Genomic DNA, 22,895 nt, shown 5'->3' with positions numbered 1-22,895 from the left:
GGTAGTGGCACACAAAAGGAGTATGATAAAGGGGGAGTTTCAGAGACAGAAATTGTTGAGGCAGGTTGCTATATAACTGATGAGTGCCTCTCCAGAATCACTATATCTGTAGAAAACTATTGCTTTCCCCCAAATCCAACACAATACCCCAACCATCTGCCAAAATATGACAACAGACTGATGTAAACACACTCTGGGAAATGATACACATCTTTTGAGAGTCCTTACATACAAAAGACATACAATACTATATATATGCAATATCTTTTCCTCAACTCTATCCACAATTCTCATCATATTTCTCTTGATGTGTTGAATTATGATTTGGCACAAAATGAAACACAGAAGTGGGTCCTTGGGCGGCTCCTCTCCTGCCTCCCCTTCACCTTCCTGCATGCACAGCTCCAAGGAGGTCAAAGTTACATGTAGAAAGTCACGCTACTAATCTCCTTTGTCACTCATAAAATTTACACAACATCTCCCTCATGGAGGCCTGTCAGTTTGCTGCTGCCTGTGTGTGTCAGGGAACACAGATAATTACTCTGAGGGATCGGAGATGGCCTTGATTATTTATAGGGCTGGATGTCTGAAAAGAAAAAAAAAACACTATATGCGACTTTGAGTGATTTCTTGTTAGTAATAATACAACAATATTATCCTTTTAAAAAAATCTTCAATACAGTTAGCAGTTTTATAAGAAAAATACAAAGCTAAAAGTGGTAAACCCTGGAGTCATTTGCTTTTGTTTTAACAGTCTGAAAGTCTCATATATTACTCACAAAATGAAGATTTCTTTTTGTAAAAAGTCCAAAGTGTGAGATTAAACTTTTCTACAATCTCAGAAGAGCAAATTACCATAAAAAATTGACACTGAACAGTCAGATATATTACAAAGGTATTGCAACCTCTTGCATGACATGCTATCTCTCATACTGGGCCATGACACGTCATGTTGGACATATGAATGACGTGTGAATGTAACAGCTGCTGCTTCACTGAGTTTTTGTTCACCTTGTTGTTGTGACCTCACCTGCTGTTTGTGTGTAATTCTCTCCCATGATAACAGCATGAAAAGCCCATGAATTATACTAAGCCTTGTGTAAGAGAAAAGAGAAAAACAAGCAGCTCTCCACAAAGAAATGATGATCACGTTACAGTGATGTGTGCTTTTGATTCAGCTCCTTTTATTTTCCGTAGAAGATGATGCTGTAATGTACTGTAATGTTTTAGTCTCCCAGAAGTTTTCGTGAGCTAAAGCCCCTGAACACGGGGCTTCAAGTCTTAACTATCTCTCTATAAAATTTTATATTCATGACTTAATAAGCATCAATTAAAGTTACGAAAAAAAGTCAATGTTAATTACGTCAACCAAAACTGTGACACAAAACATTAGTTGATGACCTTCTTTCCAAAAACGATACTAAAACTAAATAAAAAGTAACCTTTGAAAACGTGACAAAATTTATTTGTGTACATTTTTCATCAATGGATAAAAACTTTGTCAAGTGCTGTGGATGCAGGTTTAACGTCAATGTTACTTTCAGTGGCTATCTTTCGTCTTGCAATCAGAAGGAATGTGAAATCTCTAAAATGAAATAACCAAAACTGTTCCAACATGGGCAGAAAATAGTGTGTTCATGTAGGATCCAATCACCTATAGTAAGAAGCTGATTGAGTTTTCAGAGGCTTTAAGCCTGGTAAACCTCTAAGAGTAGTAAAATAGAACGAGTGAACAGTATCCAAACCGTCTCACGGCTGATCATATCTCCAAATACATATGTCTGTTTAATTCTAATACGCTACTTAAATGCCAGCTTAATAAGAGATGGTAATTCCGTGTGCAAATCAATTTGATATCTGCGGGGACTGAAAAGTGCACATCACACATTACGAGCCAGGATCAAGCTGGGGGCAGGTGCCTCTCTTCTCAGAATTACAAGGAGAGTTTGCAGACAGATATGAATTTACAATTAGTCTCATCCTGGCGACTTCTTAAGGTTTGTGACAGTGTCTGGGGTTCCACTAAAGGCCATGTGTGTGAAGCCATGAATTTCTTGCGACAGGCTATGATACCAGAGAGGCTATATTTAGGGAGGATAACTAGTACTGCACGGTATAATCTGACATTTGTACCACAAGGGAGTCATACTGCATTGCTCACAAATGACAGTGTCACTGTTGGTTTGTGTCCCCGGTGGAATAGGTTAAAGAGAACAAAACATGTTTTTGCAGTGGAGCGCCGCTCTGCAAGACAGATCTAATAAAACTGTATTTGATTGTGGGGGTATGATCTGACTGTGGCTGTCAATGGTGAGTGAGCCCCCTGAGCGCGGAGACAGCAGCAGTCTGGTTGAAAAGGAACAAAGAGTCCCTGGGAGCGGTCTCAGTAGACTCTGAAACAGGAGTCTACATGACTGGCCTGCTTTTGATGGCTGACTTCAGTAGGGCATTTCAACTTCCCCTCTACTTGTCCGGCCCTCTAACCAGGGACAAAGAGAACAAGCAGAGGCCACCATTGTTCTAGTGTTACTAGCTGCCGATTTTCTTAAATTTTAAAATATATCAAGTAAAGCATCAATTTATAAGAGCTATTCATGAATAAACATCCTGCATGTCCTGGGCAACGTAACATTTTATTAATCTACAGATATATTTTCCATCTGTTCCTTCATGCGGTGTCGTAGTTTAAATTATAACATCAAGCAGCGTATTTGAGTACCTGTCAAATCCTTTTAAAGAAAACAAGCATGATGTAATTCTGTTCAACCAGGCAATTCATTAGCCCAAGTCAAACACTCGTCCTTCTGCAGTTGGCTGCTGTTGTCCTCCCTGCGGACGCGGTGAAGCCACTTAGGTCCACATTCACCAAGGTGATCAAACCTGCGTCAGCCTACACCTGCCTCCCCTCTCAGGAGGAACCAGGACAGGCTGCACAACAAAGCTCCGGCTGCACACTTGGGGAGTTCAGCTAACTGTGTCTTCAATCACCACATCTCAGAGCTATCCAAGGATTGCGGGCGTTTAGGGAAAAAAGCAGGAGTGTACATGGAGGAGTTTGCTTAGGATGCATACTGCATCAGCTGATTGATGTACGAGGAATATTCCAGCCACTCAGCCACTGTAGTGTTGTGCTCTATGACACCCTGCATTTTCCTATACAGCCTTTGCATACTCTTCCAAAGTACCCTGCAGAAGGAGAAATGGTATCGCTACTAAAGAGACATATGGAATGTTCAAGACATCTTTACTAGGAGACATTAAAACCATGTTAGCAGAGGCAATAGAATATTATACTAGCTAGATGCTCAGTGGAGATTTGGGGATCAGCAATGTGCAGGCTGTTTTTTTCAATGATATGTTTGAATTATTTCTTATGGGTGTGCATAATGGCAATATAAATCTTTCTGGGTGTGCAATTACAAAGACTGGCATGGTCTATTCCCCGCTGGGTGATCGCCTGCGAACAATGACATATTACCGGCTGGCCGGCAGTGGTCATTAAGAACTGATATGGGATTTATGGCCAGTCTTTAAACATGAGATGGCATTAGAGAGATTTGAATATAGTCAAAATGGCACAAAGAATCCTGCCTGAACAAGATGGAGCTAATGAACTGTGGTTGGAAAGCAGGGGCATATAAAGTTATTTTGGGTAAAGCCAATTTCTCATCAAGCAAAATGAGTCTGATTTTAATCACGGGTTGTCAGAGTCCATAACAAGCTCGCTGTGTTATTATGGTATTGTATTGGTGAGGTTTTATAGGGTTGTAATGAGCAAATTTTAACAATTAATATATTAACACACGGTTCTATTTGTAATAATGCATGTTGAAAAGCAGATGACAAAATATGAAATTTAATATGAAGTATGAGAAGCACAGTATGACTGTACTACAAGAATTCAAAATGATACAGACCTTGAGAGGCAGTACAGTATCATCTTTTCTGCATGACGACAAAAGCTCTCTATATAACCATCTTACTAATTTCCAGTGGCAATTAAGGAGTCTTACATTCCACATGATACCTGCTGAGAGAGTATAAGGAGCTTAAACATCAGATGTGTTCATTCGAAAGTGAGAAATAAAGACTTTGCCTCATCATATTAGTGCCAGCCCTTAAAGTGACTGTTTATCATGAGGTAGTGCTCAAGGTTTTAATGAGCTCCCTGCCTGTTCTAGTATAATTCCAATTAGTCCCTCCGTCTCATATAATGGCATGATTACCTTGTGAAGCCTCCATTGTTTTCTGTACAAGCCTTGAAAGGAACTCTGACTATTTTAATCTGTTTCCCAGTGGCAGCACACCTGCCAAGCCAGTTACACCTCCTGCAGAATGATCACAGGTATTGGTTCATTAATACAGAGAATGGCAGTGTATGAATCCCCCCTGGTCACACCTAGTGGATAGATGAGAAAATGAATGTTAAAATCAGATTTGGACCGCATTTCTCTTTCAATATTATATTCACACCATTCAAAATTACACTGAAGAAGGAGTAGGAGGAGTTTAGAAAAATGAGATTCACAAAACAGAAAACAATATTGTACATATCTATTTCTGTTCTGCTTATACTCAAACTACTTGTGTAATAAGTCAGTATTTCTTGAAAATCTCAGCTCACTTATAAAGTGTGACTGATCTCAGTCAAAGTGATAAAAAATCCTGCAGCTATGTCAGCCTCTAAAGTGAGGCCCATTACCTCAATTTTGGTCGCTACCATTTCAGAGGGAGAGACGAGAAGGAGCTATTTTTGATCAAAACCCAGGCAAGAGGAGAATCAGTCATTAGCAGCAGCCATTTGCACTGTCATCTTGTTTGGACAGCCTGTGGCTTCCACTTGGGAGACAGTTCTGGTTCTAAAGAGATGCACCCGCCTCGTTCCTCACAGCCTCAGCTCTCTCCACACAGGGCTGATTTACCAAGAAACTCGCCGCACAATCATTATGATGTATCACTGATATCAGTTTTCATAAGGGCATGTTGAGAAAATGCATAACAAGAATAAAAATGTGCAGTAACTTCATGCAAACGAATAATTGAGCTAATGTTGTTGATTCAATAACTTTCGCAACCGCAAGGGCAGCACGCTCTAACCACACCATATTGTTCCCAGTATCTCGGTAATTGATTCAGAGCTCTGAGGACACTGTCTTGCACAAGAAATGTTTCATTCAAATTATAATTTAACAGGGTATCAGCAACAACGAGCACAATAGGAGAGCATGGTAATAGCCAGAACCTAAAACTGAATTTAGATTTTCTCTCAGATTTGACACTCGTGCAGAGTAAGAGACAGGAGGGAAGAAATGGTAATCTGCAAGAAAACCCTTAAAAGAATCAATTTGGCAAGGTGTCTGAGAATGTGACTTTATCCGGTACTGTGATTCCGACTGTCTCCTGTAAGAGTGGGATGACTGTCTTTCTTCCGTGCTGACAGGCAGACCCAGGCCAAATTGACAGTTCTTTAAAGCGCCTGACAGAAAGCCGCATTAATTAAGTCATTGCTGGACTTTAATTGTGTTAAGAAGTTGAAAAAAAAAATCTAATATGAGAAAAGGTTACCAAGTCCTCCGTGGTGTCAGATTTTCTACTTTCTATGAATATTAATGTGCCTAATGAAGACAATCTTCGCTTCATCTCCCCATTGTTCTGTGTTCAGGTGCCAAGCTTTCACAGCCATTGATTTGTTGTTAAAGAACAAATATGTCATGGGAGAAAATGACTGCCACGTCTTTTATCTTAAATTTATCAAGAAAAACGCCTCTCTTTTCAGTTGAAGTGTGGATTTTTTTTTTGTTATTCTGAAAAGACTTTAGCTGTGTGAGTGTCATGCAAAGGTTGTCAAGGTGTGTTTGAGTGTTAATTAGATGTGGTAAGCCAATTTTGCTATTCTGCTGTGAACAGGGAACAAAAGGAAATTCAGATTTCATGAGGTGTGGTGGACAACAAATAAATACAAAGCCAGAAAAGCAAACCAAGTCTTTGTCTTTAGCCAGTGGTAAACAATTATTTAGCTTTTAGCGTTCAGTACTTGAGAATCCATTCAAAAATATGTTTGTTTGTAAAGACAAACCACGCTGAATGCTAGCAGGGTAGAAAAAAGTAAACACATTTGGAGGATCATGATTTCTCCAAGGTGGAGAGCTGCTGAGGTGCGACTGTCTGCCATTGCTGGCAGATAAAGTCATGTGATAAGATATTTGATGGCAAGTTACAAGTTCTTTGTGCCTGCCAAAGAGCCTGGGGGGAGAGCAACACCAAGCACTCCCCAAACTTCAATATTAACCAGGCATCATGATTGCCAGGCATATTGAAGAGACAGAAATTCAAATGAACCTTTCTCCCCGTGATAAGACGACCTGAGTCCTTGTGAAAGATGAGCTATGGCTATTTCTGGAGAACGAAGTGCTCGGTCTCGCCACAGGGCAAACCCTGAATAGCCAGGGTTGGAATTACTTGAAAAGAAGGACTGGCTGATGTACTTGGCACTTGTCATTGAAGGAGTGTCTTTTGTTCACAATGCCATAGATCTCCATCTAAGGAAACTGTACAAAAGGACTCATGTATTTGTGAATCCTTTTGTGAAAAATTAACAGACGCATGTTACCAGGGGGAAAGGATAGTGTCAGAAAATGTATTTTGCAATATCTCATCTGAATTTACTGTTTAAATTTTGGGGAAACCTGGCTTGCAACACCCCCTTGGTGCATCTTTTTCTCTCCAAATGTCCTTGTCTTGGATGGCCGTTGAAAAGAGAGTAGTCACCATAGCTAATTTATGTTGTGGTTGGGTGTACACAAAGTGTGAAGGATGGGGAACTATGCACATGTGGACGTCCCTTTATTGCATCTGACAACAAAGACGACTTCTTTCTGATGTCATCCCTCTGTGCATGTGGGAGTCAGTGAAGTTCACATTGTTTCCCACCAGAGGAGAAACACACACAGGAGGAATCAGTCAAAGCTGTACTAAGATCAAGTCTCAGACATCATCAATTTAATGCTTCCTTCAAGGGGAGCTGTGTTTTTATGTGTTGAAAGAGTATATGGTAATTCAGGCCAAGATAATCTTCTAATATTCAGTGAATGTGGTAAATTTGTTAGTATTCGCAAAACTTTTCAACTCAAGAATGCATATAATGTACTTTTTGTCACTTAAAGGCCCATTCTGTAATCTATAAGTAATAATGTGTGTTATTGTTTAGTTATTAATGCTTTTCGACGGTTTGTTTACATCAGTATTTTATTTTAATTATGATTAGCCGATTTTTAATCTCTAACTAAAACAAAGTTATTTATGTGAATATACTTAACGTTTATGTGGACCAAAAACATGACGGATTGTGGCTTTAACACCCCTCCCTGTAACAATTTATGTTGCATAAAGCTGATTTTTCAAAGGTAACTCTGCAGGGGGAAGTTCTTGCTCAGATTTACTTTGGTTCCCATGTGCTTTGAACCAGACTTACTTTTATTTATGGGGAAAGTTTAACTTCTGGATTTGTGCTGCAATGATTATAATTTTGACACTGAGCCATTATCCAGTTTTGAAATGAATCAGATATAATGGCTATGTAGCGCTACTCTTAAATCAACATCTTACATTTTCTTTTTATACATATATTTGTATGTATAAAACGTAAAAAGTAATGTATTAATTATTATTATGATTATTATTGCTTTTTTTGCCAACCTTAATTGTGACTAGACTGACCCAAAAAAGACACAGGAGAACAAATGAAGAGCTGCATCAGAGGGAAAGTAATGAAACGTCTTTCAACAACACTTTGTCTCCGTTCCTTTGGCCAAGTCTGGGATACCTATTAACATTCTCTTTAAATTATTCATTCTGATGGATAAAACACCTCCACAATTAATTGCATGTGAGCCACCCAACCCCCTTAAATCTGTGGAGGAGGCTGAAATTCACAGCACACACTCGTTAAATGTATAATTTCCTTACACTAGACTTTTAAATATGGAGCTAAGTCTAAAAAGTAATAACTGCTAGGTAAATAAAGTAAAATAGATGGCTGCTGATGAATGGGGATAGCATGAAATATTCTCTCTTCATCAGGCCCCCGTCTGTAATAATAAGTCTTGAGGAGAAAGAAAGAAGAAGAGAGACACCCTCCTGATATGAAACTTTCTTACCGTTTGTATATTCTGTTTCATGGACATCACTTCAGAGCAATTGAGTACCACATGTCTCTCACGCTCATGTAAATTATATCAGATTCCCAACCTTGCACCATCCACTGTGAAAACGACATTCAATGTTATATATTAATCATAAACATCATAGATGTATGCAGTATTAATTGTCATACTTACTACTACTGTCATACTTACATACTAAAAAAGAAGATTTGGAGATCATGTTCCGCTTTGGGAAGGTCTTCTCTGTCTGAGTTGTTAATTTGTAGATAATGTGCAACATGATTTAATTTACTAACTCCGCATTCATATTTGATTTTATAAGAAGTCCTGCTTTTCACTGTTAACTTGCTAAACTGTACTGTTGTTTCCACCTGGAGAGGAATGGATAGTACATTTGTGCCTCACATTCAAGGATTAAGTGGGCGGAAACTGCAGTATTGATGCAGGATACAAACATAAAGCCAGACTGATGGCTGCTACTAAACTGATGTTAGTGTCAGTATTGACGTTTTTGGACAATGCCATTTTTAAAAATGCAAACTTAGAGGCACAAAAAAGTTATATATATAAAAAAAGTCCTGCTGTAAGCAGAGATGGAAAATAAGCATTGTGTTTTTGTAGAAGTAAGCTGTGCAGAACCTCATCCAGGAAGAAGAGTGTGCTGCCCAGCTATTTATTGCTATGCTGCTGAATGCAACCCCAGCTCAAAAGGCTTCAAATCATTGGGGAGATTGTTAGGCTTCTGTGAAAATTACGGAAATGCAGGGGAAATGGATGAGCAACACTTCATAACAATTAATCAGGGGCTGCTGATTAATAAAGTTCATTTTTTATTCTCGATGATTCAGGGGATTATCAAAAGGACACTGTCCTTGTCATTTTGATTAACAAACCCATCCTCGCTCTGGAAGAGGACGCGCTGAAGGGAGACGCTTTCTTTCGCCCATAAAATAAATATTGAATGAGAATATTAACTCGTTAACCTTGACAAGTATTTGTAATTTTCATAAGGGGGTAAACTAGCAGATTCAGCACAAAAAATGCTGTGGGGGTTTGAGAAAAGGCACGGGAAGAGGGGCGGGGGCACGACAACACACAACAAATTAGAGAGAATGAAGAATGCTACTGCATGAATCCTGTCATTTTTATGGGCTGCAATGATTAATTTGTTTGTTCAAATTCTCAATTAAGCCAGGAGGAACTGGCAGAATTAGAAAAGGAGAGCAGTGCAGTGTTGTCTTGGCTTTGCAAGCGCCCTGGAGAGATATAGCCCTACCTGATCTCAGGTCATCAGGCTGCTCTGCAGACAGCTCACACAGCCCGGAGCAGGGGTGTGGTGTACGTCCTGGAGATTCATTTCAAACAGCACAGAAAAAATGTAAATCAAAATATTTCCTCAGCCCCCCTGATAAATCATTCTGCCTTTTCCTTTCATTTGTCCAGGTCGCCTTGTCAAGGGTAATGCCCTTAAAATGTCAATTGTCAGTGTGAGCATGCATTGCATTACACATAAAATACAGTTCACCACACACAAAAACAGCAGTCAGTCGCAGTGTTATACAGAAAGAAATAAAATATGGAGCTTGCACTTCCCTTTTCCCTGGAGGCCCCGTGCACTTATTATTTGTCAGAGTGACAGATGTTTTTCAAATGATGGTGTCTCATGTGTGCTGAACTTCTACCAAAGCCCTACTGTGAGAGACTGCCAGACGTTATACACCATCTGATGGTGGAAACCTCCACGGACTAAATCCCTGTGCTGTGAGGCTTTCTGCAGGGAAGTCTAACAACAGAGGAAGAGGTTGTCAGGGTGGTCTGCGGAGGTGATCGCAACACTTTACTGAGAAACAGCAGGCTCGGACCTGGACCTGACTAACAGTAGCACATATGCAGCAGCACAACACGCAGAATCCAAAGTTAGATTTGCTCATCAGAATTGAATTTGCAGAGTGCTGTGAATTTGTTTTGGTGGCTGCAACAAATATTATTTACAGCACAGACATAAATATTAATATAGACAGAAAACAAATTTGCAAGTAACTCTGCAAATGCTCAGTTCCACAAACTGAGCAGAAAGAAAGAGGTCATTTTGCAATGTGCATTTTTAACTGTGTGTGGGAGGAAAACACTCAGGTAGCATCATAGAACTAAAATAGTTTTAGCGGGTGGTTGTCGAAATATGCAGTGTCTACCAGCACAGAGAGGGTCAATTAGGTATTTTTGCTGCTTTCTTTCTCACCTTCAGCTCAAACCATAAAGGGTCAACCAGAAGCAGACTGCGCATGACTTTTATTACAGATATTTGTTAGATTTTTATTGATTAGTCAGAATCAGTAGAAGTGTTCATATGCATTGTGCACTACATGGTTGCTTTAACAATATGTAACCTCAGAAAAGCAGAACCACTCCTGTTTTAAAATACATGTACTTAACTGGAGGATATCCCAGAGCAAATGTACTATTTTTGTTCCACTACATTTATGTAACATCTGCAGCACGTTGTAAAGCTACATTTTCTAAATCTTTACTGTAAAACAGCCCACTTTAAGAGAGTGGAATCACAGCAGGTACAGCCGGATCACTGACTCTTAGCTGACCAGTGTTAAGCCTTTTCTTTCTGGCAGTGCATGCATTTAAAATTAAGTACAACTCTGTGTTTATTTTACATCTTTATTAGACTGCTTCCACTTTTGCTCAGTAAAGTATTTGTTTACCTCTATAACAGTTTTGTAATATTGAAATCAAACAAAAGGATACATCTTGCGCATTCAAGTGTAACTTGTCAAAAAAAATCATCTGGAGAGAGGGCTGTTTCTGTTCTACATACGCTGCAAATTCTCCAAGCGAAAGTGCAACTTTGTTATTGTGTTTACGACCATTATATGATTTTTGTAATGAAATCACAGTGTGTTTTCCGGACCAGTGGTTGCTTTTAATAGTGTTGGCTACCTTTCTTTTTCCAATTCAAGGTGTCCTCTATACAGTATGTATATCCAGAGCAGCAGCATTGACTAGAGACAGCGAAAATGCTTATTAGTCAAACAGACCCCATCGGAATAATGCCACGGTCAGCCAGTGGTGAGGGATAACTCTGTGTGGATGACACTCTGGAGCCTATTCTGTAGGGGATCTGCGAGTACAGCATGCACAAGCATGATGTATGGACACACAAGCAGAGAAGCATCATGGGACCACACAATGGAAGAGCTGCGGATGAGTTACTGTAGCAAGAGCACGGCTTGCATCGAACATGCTCTTCAAAACAATGACAGTATGTTCTAGATTCTGTGTAACGATCCATTTGCCCCGGCAACCTTGATCAAAACCTGTCTGCAAAAATAAACCAGTTAAAATGAATATGGAATTATTACAGGTAATGTTAAAGCCCCCGGCTTCCATAAATCACTTGAATCCTTGTGGTGGAAAAGACTATAAACCACAACAATATAAAAACAGACATCCAAAGTCATAAGGCTGCTTTTATTTATGTTACATAATGACTAAAGAACTTGTTATACAAGAAAGGGGCACAGCGAAATTTATCCGCACGTCTTCAGGAAACAGGTGGTGCTAGAAGCTTGGTGACTACTCGCAGGGCTTGTTGTTGAACTACAGTAGCTGCAGAGTTAACAGCTAACACACTAGCAGGCCGGGAACATGCTAGCGCTTGTCAATCACAACAGTTCTCTGAGCTTCTTTCTATTTTCTCTGTAGTGGACTGTTAACTCCCACCTGGCATTTTGTTCTCAGGATTGTTTAGTTTAGTTTTTTATCTGCACACACATACAACAGCAGAAAACCAGATAATAGAAATAAAACAGATGTGACAGGAGAGGTCAGGAAGGCATAGCCTTATACAACGGACCACCCCTCAAACAAAGGAAAAAATATACTTAAAGGCAGAATGAGTAGGATTTTCCTAAAAAAAACAATGTATAGACTCATACAAAAATAATCCCTCTCAATCATCACTAGAAGTGTGTGGCGGTGTCTGTATCTGCAGAGACCCTGCCCTCTGCCTGTATTTTCTTATTTTGCTGTGTTCCCAGTGGGTGTGCAGCCCCCAGCCAACAACAGGGTGTGAGGGCGGCCAGGTGCTAGATCATTTACACATCCTCGAGGAAGCTATGAAAATTGCGGACACAGCGTTGACAAAATGCAAATATAGTGAGGCGAAACGCCAAGCGCATAAAGCTTATTCCAAAACGAGAGTGAATCAGGGGTTGGCGTTCACCCACACTGGCGAGCACTGAAGGAGAGGATGGGGATGAAGAGCAAGGCGGGGTTGGCCTGTTTTCTGTTGGACACGTAGGTGCCTTTGATTAGCTTAGTTAGCTTGCTAACATATCAGCTTTTCCATTACAACACATGTAACGTTCCAAAAATAGTAGCTAGCAGTGTACGTACACACGAAGTCCTAGAGTCAACCAATGCAAATAACTTCACGTTTTGAGAAAATAAACCTCGAGGTCTGTAGTTCTGAGTTTGAGCTTAGAATCGTCTAACACGCAAGCCACTCCGGTTACCATGGTGGTCCCAAACATTATATACATTATGATAGCTAACATTACTGTTGGCAGTGTGTGTTTTTTTACCATTGAAGAACTGATACAGCAGCGTTGTCATATACAGCATTGGGAGGGGCCAACTTTGAATGTTGTGTTTACAAACCGCAACTCATTCTGCCTTTAACTAATAAATACAACATGATTTAGCAAAATACAAAGAAAATAAATGACAATAAGAAACACACAAAATGAAACAGAGTTCACCAACCCAGCAGACAATAATCATAAGCAGACAATTTCTTTTTAGAAGATAGTGATAATGACTTTTTTGTACTTTCGCATTCCAGATCTGTATACCAAAATATCTGAGGGAATACTGGCCATGTTTTGTTTTGTAAAAGTCAAAATGAAGATGTTCATGTATTATGGAAATGTACATCATTTCAATAAAGAGTCATTGAAGGGGGAAAAGCTCTCTGAGCTACCTAGCTTGCTTAACTAGCATTACCCGTCAGTTAGCAAGCTTGTTAGCTTGGTTGCTAACGAGGCAATAAGTTCACACAGTTTATTCAAAAGACGTATTTATACCATTGACTCCCGTCTCATAACTGTCTGTAAACCATGCCTCCTTTGTGGAGGAGTTTATACTCCGGCAGTTTAAATAGAAGTGGATGGAGCACAGCTAATAAGCTAAGATAGCTTCCTTCATTTCGGACTCAGCTACAAATATACGTGTCAAAATTCACCAAAACATTACACGGCTTCGCCTTACAAACAAATCCATCGATTGTGGTGATTCCAAAGAAATTAGCGGAGTTTGCTTGTTTTCAATGCGGGTGTGACTGGGCCTTAACAGAGTTATATTTAGTCTGACTTTCATTGCCAGGGCCCTTCAAGTTTAATACAAAGAGGTTTGTCAAAGCATCGTATATTTATGTGGAACATTTGCTGCGTATGGGGAAGAGGAAAATCAATTTCCCGCCCCTCTTGATAATTGATCGTTTTTTCTGAGTGTACTAGAACGATGACATGCCAGGTCTATCATATTTTGAATGGTAGTAAAGCAGCCAACTTATCTATCTATCTATCTATCTATCTATCTATCTATCTATCTATCTATCTATCTATCTATCTATCTATCTATCTATCTATCTATCTATCTATCTATCTATCTATCTATCTATCTATCTATCATAAGTAATTAAAAACATTTAACATATCTTTACACATAAAAATAAATAAAAAAATTCTGCTGCTTTTCTGTGCCCTGACAATGAAATATGGTAATGTGTAAAACAATAGAAAACATTAAGCAGGGACAGAGTTGTATACTTTACTGATGTAATTCCTCATCTCCACTTAACAGTCTCTAAGACACCTCGTCAGTAGCCAGTAAACCTTCTCAAAATAAATCCAATCCCATAAATCTACCTCTGAAGGAATCTGATACTTTTAAAAAGTGACAGTGACTGACCTTGAGATTTATTTTTGTCACACTAGAAACTGTCTCCCTCAGCAACGAGAGATGTGCCTGTCCAGATGGTTTTGTGTGGCATCGTCTTGCTAATTGTCAGTGATGCCATCAAAGGGATGTAGCAGACCTGACAACTTAGCTGATGAGCAATAAGATGAGCATGAGGGGGGAAATTAGAGCCAAAAACATGTGACAGTTATTTTGTGCAGCCTACCTATGCTTTTAAGCACTTTAAATCCTTTGGCTTCTTTTGTTTCCTGCATTTGTTGCAGACTTGAATAGAGTAGAAAGCAAAGCTGTTATTATTAAACTGGGGTTCAAAAATGTATTTCTGTGTAATTATTATGTCTAATTACATTATGCAAGCTATAAATATCTCAGAAAATATAATAATGCAGAAATAATTGGTCCACAATAGCATTCTGTATTAAATAGGCTTCTGTCTCTATGGTAATAATACGTTACATGTTTTTGAAGCTATCACCTGTCTAAGTTCAATTTAAAGTTGAACTGGCTGCAGCACAGAAGCAGCAGTACGTCCCTGGTGACTGTAAAACATGCAAGACAAAACATATGACACAGGGGATGATCCTGACCTGAGAATGACATGTGCTAAAGTACATTATAGTCATTGCCAGGATAAAGGTCACATTGACTCCTGTTATAAATTGGACAGGACAGCTCCAGCATTACATGGAGTGTCAAGTGTGAGGAGGTCTGAAAGAAAATCCCTCGGATGATTCAGGACACACACACACACAGAGGCGGATGGATAAGTGTCTACGTCTCACTCTCACTTGTGATTAGCACACTTAATCATCACATTAAAGGAGAAGTCCGTGCTAAGTTCATCATATAATGGAGATGCAGTGAGTGAGATGTGGGCTTAGGTTTTTCTGTCTTCACTTTAAACCCTGCTAGTGGTCATCAAAATAATGCAGAAAGGTAGGATACAAGTTAAAGTTTGGGGTTTATTATTGCTACTGTTTATACAGTTAATGAGTGAATTCACAGTTTCTTCTGTTGAAGAAACAAAAGTATATTTGCATGTTCATTTGAGGCATAACAGTCTTTTGACTAAGAATACCCTGCCTGGAACGACAGTAAGCACAAGAGCAGACTTTTGCTCTGAGATACAAAGGGAAGCAACTTGAAAGGAAATAAGCAAATGAATGCAATGCCTCATTAGGCGGGCTTTATTTGACCGTAGCCAATTAGAGAGCATCTGTAATTTAAAACAGTCAACCTAAAAAAAGACTCAACGAAGAACACATTTCTCTCATGGGACCGAATCCTTTGCCTTGTTTTCATTCAAATTATTTTTTACCAGTGACATTTTCTGTTTGACCGAACATAAATAATACACAGAGGAAACCCAAGTTCAGAAATATGCAGATAGCCAGCCTACAGTAGGAGTTTGTAAATTGAGATGAAAGAGCGGGGTCTGAGGGATTTCACAACTTCAAGGTTGTGTGCTTATGTGTTTGGCCTTGCTCTGGGCCGGCTGTGCTGACTTGTTTTGCCGTTGCTTTGTGATCAATATCTCTCCCTCCGTCTTAATCAACGACCCGCTGAGGTATTTGCAGGCTGTTACCAAAATGACACAAAGGTGCACTTTAAAAAACAGAGCTGCTGTCAGGGCAAGACTGACAGCTGTTGAGCCAAGAATCACACCTGAGTGTAGATTAATGTGGCACTCCTCACAAACTGAGAGAGCACTGAAATATTGATAGGAAGAAGTAGATTCTGAGGCTTGTGTGAGTGATCCGCATCAAAAGATATGCCCAAAACAAGATCCTGACTTCTTACTCGTGAAAAATAGTAACACCTGTATTGCTTATACTGGTTGTTAAGCATTGGAATAAAATTTTGTGCAATATGCATAACCAAATGCTGGAATAATGAGCCATCTGTATGTGTGGTCCCTTCCTTGGAGATGCCAAGAACGGCACCATCTGTGATGCAGCTACCAGCTGTTTTCCTTCTTATTACATGTTTATTAAAAGCTGAAGTTGTCCTCTTCAAGAAGAGTAAAAGAGAGCATGGGTGGCAATGTTGGTTATCTGATTGCCTCCATCTCTATTAGAAACAGACTTGAGCTCTGTTCCTGGTCCTATAAAAATACACTAACTGTTTCACCAGAACAGAGGGAGTGCTAATTAAAAAGGCCCACTCCTTCTTTTTCATCAGCGACTCGCAGGAAATTAAGAGAACAAACACAAGATTGACTGGCAGCAAAGCAACAAACATGAAAGAGGATGAATGAATCTAATCCACCAGGACTGGAAATAAATAAATAAATGTTGTCACTTACCCCACCTTCACTTAGCCCTTTGGGTTTGTATTTCAAAACCCTCAGCAGGGTTTACGCATCTTTTCTATTTGCATTGTTTTCAATTTTCAAAACCTATTAGCAAGATATCGATCGACCACAATTGAGCATTTATGCACAGCAGGCAACCTACATCCCTCAAGTCAGAATCAGATCACATCTCCCATAATTGAGGGTGGCAGAACTGCAGACCACCCTCTGCAACTGTCAACAAATTTCAGGAGCTCAAACTAAGATGCGTCAGGGATGCATCCTGCACCGAGTGATGGACACTGAGAAGGAGAACTGGAAATGTCCATCAGCATCCTCTGCCATGTGCTGAACAAGACAGGTCAGGTCTGAATAGACACTGACAAACCCAGGGTGGACACACTGTCGACGCAGACTAAAGCAATACCAAGGGACAAGTGACAGGCTGCTCTGATGCCTCACTTAACTGCAGCACATGCACGCGGGGAGGCAAAAATAGTGCGTGGCAGATCGGACACCCACGTCCACGCTTGTCCATAAGGCCAGACAGGCCTCACACCCTTCGAACTTCAGAGGTAGTGTTTAGCCTAATATGAAAAAGTCAAAATGCTGAAGACGGCACTGCATGTTAATATGTGTGATGAGAATTGCAAGTGCAGAATGTAGTCTAAAACAGCAAATTGATATTTCTGACAGTGCATCCATTTCTGAGGTTAGTGTGTTCACTCTGCTCAATGCTCAATAAAACAAACAAAATGCCATCTATTTCTGTATAAACAATTACCTGCCATAGATTGTAACCTTATTGGATCGAGTGAAATGTTTGAAATAAATCATTAAAGGCGCTGACAGGGCATTTATCTTCACTCTTGCTTTAATGCTCTGTGCACAACACAGTGGATGAAGTCAGTCAAGGGTGTGTGAGGGTTTTTTTTTTGTTTTGTTTTTTTTTGAGTAAGCCGGGCCCCAGTGTGCCTCAGTGTGTGTGCTTGTAAGAGCACTGTTGCGTGTGTCAATCCTCCTGTGGAGGCATGTTCTCAAAGCTCTTCATTTTGAAATCAAGCATGAATAATTAAGGCATTTCACAAGGCTGCTTTAACGATATATTACATGAGAGAAAATAGGTCAAGCAGCAATGTTAAAATGATTGTTTGCATGGGTGTTATTGGGTTAAAGAAGACGGTGAACAATACTCCCCTCCCTTCATGCCCCATATACTGTACTTACTCTGCAGAATGACTGACAGCTCCAGTTTCAGACTCATGAGTAGACATGGAACAACATTAACATTCATTTGGAGCTGCGTTTGTGTCTAGCTGATGAATGAAAGTCCAATATTCACTCTCTTTTAGCTCTGTTTTTGGTCTCCACCAACTCCTGAGGAAAATATCTGGCTCTTTAGCTGCTAAATGTTCCACTATGTTCACCAGCTAGTAGCTAACTTTGTCTGTCTGCCATTTTGTGCTGAGAAGGTAGTGTATGGTGGGTTTATCAGAACATTTTTGCCAAAAACAGCTGCCTGCTGTGTCTGCAGACAACAGTGATGAAATCAGTGAGAGTGAACCAAAACAGTAAAGCTGTGGGTCGTAAAACCAAAACAATGAGCTGAAAAACGCTAAAATGCTCTGTTTAACTGAAGGGAACTACAGAGCAGCTTTAATGAAATGATATTAAAATTATGTTCTTGTTAAGCACTCTAACATTTAGTTTGTGTTTGTTATTGGATATTTTATCGTCAAGAACTCATAAAAAAACCTCACTAAATGGCCTCTGCAGATGTTGGATGAACACATACGTACATACACTGAAATCGTGAAAGAAACACGGTGAAATCTTTGGTCGTAAATCCAAAATGAGAGACACACAGCCGCTGGCAGCCGATTTAGAGCTTCTGTTCTAGAGCTACAAACCAACCAATATGAATATGGCATGAAATGATGCAGAATACAACGGTCAGCGTGATATTGTGTATTGAATAAAATGTAAAAAAACAAGCAAACAACATTTTTTTCTTTTTACATCATAGCGCTACAATTCACCTGACAGTCATTGTACAGTCTGACATGCCTTAAAATGAATATCGTACACTCTGACACAGATTGTGACCGTGATTTTATTAGAACCAACTCGCACACTGTGACAAACAACAAAATGCAAGATCGCTGTTATTGCACCGTGTAGGTGCCCTTATACATATTATATACACATACTGTACATACCAACTATAGCCTTTATTTTTCAGCGTGTATAATTTTTGATGCACAAAACGCCTGTGGAAGTACCGAATCAAAGGTTGTCACCAAAATAATGGAATATTAGAAGAAGTGTGAGGTATTAACACCTGTCAAGAAGTGAACGACATATACCCACTTGTCAAATACCAGCATTAGGTACAAACAGTGCAACAATATCACAATGGTGTCTGTGTCTCTATAGTACACTATAAACTTGTGAAAAGGAGTAAGTTCTGACTGATGTGGAAAAAAAGCTCCAATGATCTCTGTCATCTGTTACATTCAGCCCTGAGGACAAACATGCTGAGTCCCACAAAGCTCCTTTAACTGTGCTTTCAACAACAACAACAACAACAAGACTCACATCAGCTTGTTCAACCTCACCTACTTTCAGCTAAACTGTGTTCTTCTTACACAGGATGGGACCACATGCTATTGTGTGTATAACCATGAATACCCTTTGCTTCTTTGTGTTGTTGAAGGAATTGTTACATGGCAAACATTTCTTTTAACACGTAAATGTTATGTTATTTAGTCTGTTTCTGGAAACTTCTTTATGCCGTCATCAACAATCTACAACCAAGGCATCATTTCAAGATGTGTTAAGTGATGTTTGTATCTGTTTGCATGATCACAGATTACAATCATCCTGTTTCATGTGATTTTTATATTCCCCATCCTTAAAACAATTTCATATTAGGCTTGCATCATTATATTGCTGCACTATAGTCCTGCTCTGGGAAATTTTATTTTTAACCGCTTGTCAATCATGCAACTGGAAACTTCTATTTTTTTAGACAGTCTCTGAATTAGTAATAGCTCTTTGTTTTTAGCTTTGGTAAGTTTTCACATGAATTACATCTTAAAATCAAGCAGCTGCTTTTGACTGTATGCATATGTTGTTGTGACGCTTTGAAAATTATGAAACCAGACTTCAATCACAGGCTGTCCATTGTACATGAAATATCATCTTTGGATTAAAGACAGGTTTGGATTTCCTAGACCGTCCTCCTTTTATCATGACTAGAGCATTATAATTAGACTGCCTATTGTCGAAAGACTGTGTAACTAAATAGTTCAACCGTATAATATGAATGAGGCCAGTGTTATGATATTGGAAACAGTCTCAGGTTGAGTTCAGATTTCGCTCAAATGGATAAATGACCAGTGTGGCTCCTCAGAAAGCTTTTGTGTTTTAAATGATGTGGAGTCACAGAGAGCTTGTAAATCTCATAATGTGAGCAGGTCTGTGAAGTCTGTAAGACTGCTTGTTTGTGATCAACTTGAACTCACTCTGCTCCTGGACATCGCTGTTTGTCAGATGTTTGCTGGAGTCTATTGCCTTGTCAGAAAAAGTTAAAATTTTGAGTTGAAAGATTTACCATTTCCCCCTGGATAATGTTTCTGTATGTAGAGTAATCATTTGGACATTGTTTCAAGAATTACAGTTGTGATTCGGAAAAAAGTGCCCATAAATCAGGTTGGAGAGTTAATGTTTACCAAACCACAGGGCTATAATGAACAACCAGGCAAGGCAGTCATTTCAAAATAGTAGAATTCCTGCAAAGATACATTTTAGACACTTCACATTCACCTGGATTTTCTAGAATGCAGTTTTAAATACTTGAACTGTGTGAGCTCAGATCCAACCAATTAGATATGTTTGAAACGTTACAAAGAGGGAGAAGACAGACACAGAGATGAGAAAAAAGAAATAAAATAGCTTTATTGCAGTATTGTCCTCCTTCTCATTGCACTGGCTAAAACCAGAGTAAGAGTCCAAGTTCCTTTTGTCTCAAGGCCGTTAGTTTCATAAGGAAACTCATCTGTAATACAGAAATCTGAAGCTAAAACTGCAGTCAGGAGATAATTCTTTGTGGGTTTGTCACTATGAGTGACTCCTTTCATGTTATACATAGTCATTTGATGAATTGTTTATATTAAAATATTGATTATAGCAACTTTAAGGTTATCATAGCATCATTATTTTGTGGGGGAAAAGAAATAATAATTTTTCAAAATAGAATGATCTGTATCTTATTGCTGGTCAGTTATGCCGGTCATTCATTTAAGAATTCATATTTTGCGTACTGCATACTTATAGAGGTATATGGATTTAATCAATGCAAAAAATTCAAAAAATGTCACTCGAAATAGCACTAGCTTTCTGATTCGTAAACTCGTGATAAACTAAAAAACCTGCCATTTCTTGGATGAGAAGTACCAGCAGTCCAGTCAGTGAATATGAACAATATTTCCAATTAGCATCAACAGAGGGTGTCATCTTTATTAGTATCTCTGCCATATCAATGAATATCGTAAATAAGTTATGATACTGTTTTTTAAATGTTGTTTATACTGATAGTGCTCTCTAGTGATTTGCCTTAAGCCTTTGAAATATCACTTGAACGTACAAGACAAAAATACAACCAATCATTTAAAATGTAATTCAGTCTGTATAGGCTTATATCAGCAGCCGTGATTCACATATTATGTACATTTTAGTTCCAGACAGTGACATTACACAATTTGAAATTCCTGACAACCGTCTGTTTTTTTTCTGTCCTGTACTTCATCCCATGCAGGTTGACTGTATGTGAGAGCTAACATTCAAGGTTAACCTGAATCTGCACTCCAAAAACAGTGTTTCTCCACCTCTGAACGGTCCAGAATAGACTGTGAAGATGAATCGTACTCTCGAAGATAAAATGATGAGAGGTCAAAACTCTGTCTGCCATAAAAAGACACTTTCTGGAGCCGCTTCGTTGATAATAAATAAAAGGCTGGTTTTGTCGACACTCCAGAAGTGCGATGGGTGACTTCTGAAGAATGTGGGCACATTTTCTGTTTCAGAGCTGACTGGAAATCAAGCTTATATGGGTGTAAAAGCTCAAAACAAACATTTAAAGAATGTACAAACTCTGCTTCCCGTTCTTTGTCAGGAGAGGCAGCTCCAGTTCTTGATAAGATCTGCGATAAAAGATCTGAAAGAATTCAGGTTTTGGGAAACATTTGCTTGTGTAACTGGGAAGATTTTCAAATTTTTTTAATCAAATATATGATTTCAGTTCTGCTTAAGGTTTATAAGCCTGTCACCAAGCAGAGGTCAAAGTTCACAGACATTAATTAAGTTTTGTTGTTTACTTTCTCTGTATGTGATCTGCATATTTGCTTCTTTACTGCAAAGAGAGCCACAGGTGGCTCCAAAAAAGCACTAACAAAACACGTGTTTGTCATATTTTGTTACAGTGGAGGATCACGCTTAAGTGAAATCTGTTGAAGTTGTATTCCAGAAAATCCTCAGGCAGCCAGGTATGAGAATTGCAACCATGTGAGGGAGGAAAAGCTCATCAAGACTTAAGGGATGACAAATTCCACCATCTGCATGTGGATCTGCCACTGACACTGATGCATGAATGGTAAGTAAAAAGTTTGAAATACAAGCGCAGTTCTTCGGAAGCAGTTTTGTGAAGAAAGGTGTGGGCGAGTCAGCGCGGCAATACAGATGACGGATACAGTAGACGTGAGGGGCAGTGGAGTGACGCCATTCTGGGAGGGATAAGGTGAGGTGGTGGGTGCGGGTGTAATGCCTGTCACCGCACACGCATGCTTTGTGTACGCACAGGGTGTTAAGAGCTGTCAGGCAGGTATGGCTCAGGCTTGATCCGAGCAGTGATTGATCGCACAGGTTCAGGTGGAGTTCACGGGAGGTCTCTGGTATCATTGGCAAAATGAGTGACAGACACAAAATAGGATGATGGAATATTATCAGGAAGCCATTTGTAATGCGGGGCGAGCCTGGATCTCTGAGGGGTGTTGTCTCTCTGAAATGAAGTCATCCATCACCTCCACTTCATATTTGATTAACTTTTAAAGAGAAAGAGAGAAGAATGATAACCAGAATGATAACCAAAGTAAGAGGTTGTAGCATTAAAAAAAAATACTGAAATACTGAGTATTGTAAAAATATTCCATTACAAGTAAAAATCCAGGGTTGAGTGTGAAGAATATACTTCAGGAACAAAAGCAAAAAGTTGAAATGTCAGCCTAGAAACATTTAACTACACTTGGGTAATTTCAACCCTAACAATTTATCATGTTTATGGATGGCAAAGTCCTATTCTATACACATAACTGTAGTAAAGTAAATAGTAAGTAAATACCTCAGTACCTGCTAGAACAGTAAAATACTTGTTACTTGTAGGGAATAATAAT

General features: G+C 39.2%; 1 protein-coding gene across 1 annotated transcript in view; it reads left to right on the top strand.

The window, feature by feature from the left end:
* LOC122883056 (teashirt homolog 2) overlaps positions 1-22,895 on the top strand; it is a 99,734-nt gene that overhangs the window by 37,569 nt on the left and 39,270 nt on the right. Inside the window, exon 4 of the mRNA XM_044211146.1 lies at positions 21,930-22,099. Coding sequence (XP_044067081.1) covers positions 22,093-22,099 — 7 coding nt within the window. The 5' untranslated portion in view covers positions 21,930-22,092. The remainder of the gene's footprint in view (positions 1-21,929; positions 22,100-22,895) is intronic.

Source organism: Siniperca chuatsi, linkage group LG10, assembly GCF_020085105.1.
Source record: "Siniperca chuatsi isolate FFG_IHB_CAS linkage group LG10, ASM2008510v1, whole genome shotgun sequence".
Classification (NCBI taxonomy): domain Eukaryota; kingdom Metazoa; phylum Chordata; class Actinopteri; order Centrarchiformes; family Sinipercidae; genus Siniperca; species Siniperca chuatsi.
This window is presented reverse-complemented; position numbering and strand designations above follow the sequence as displayed.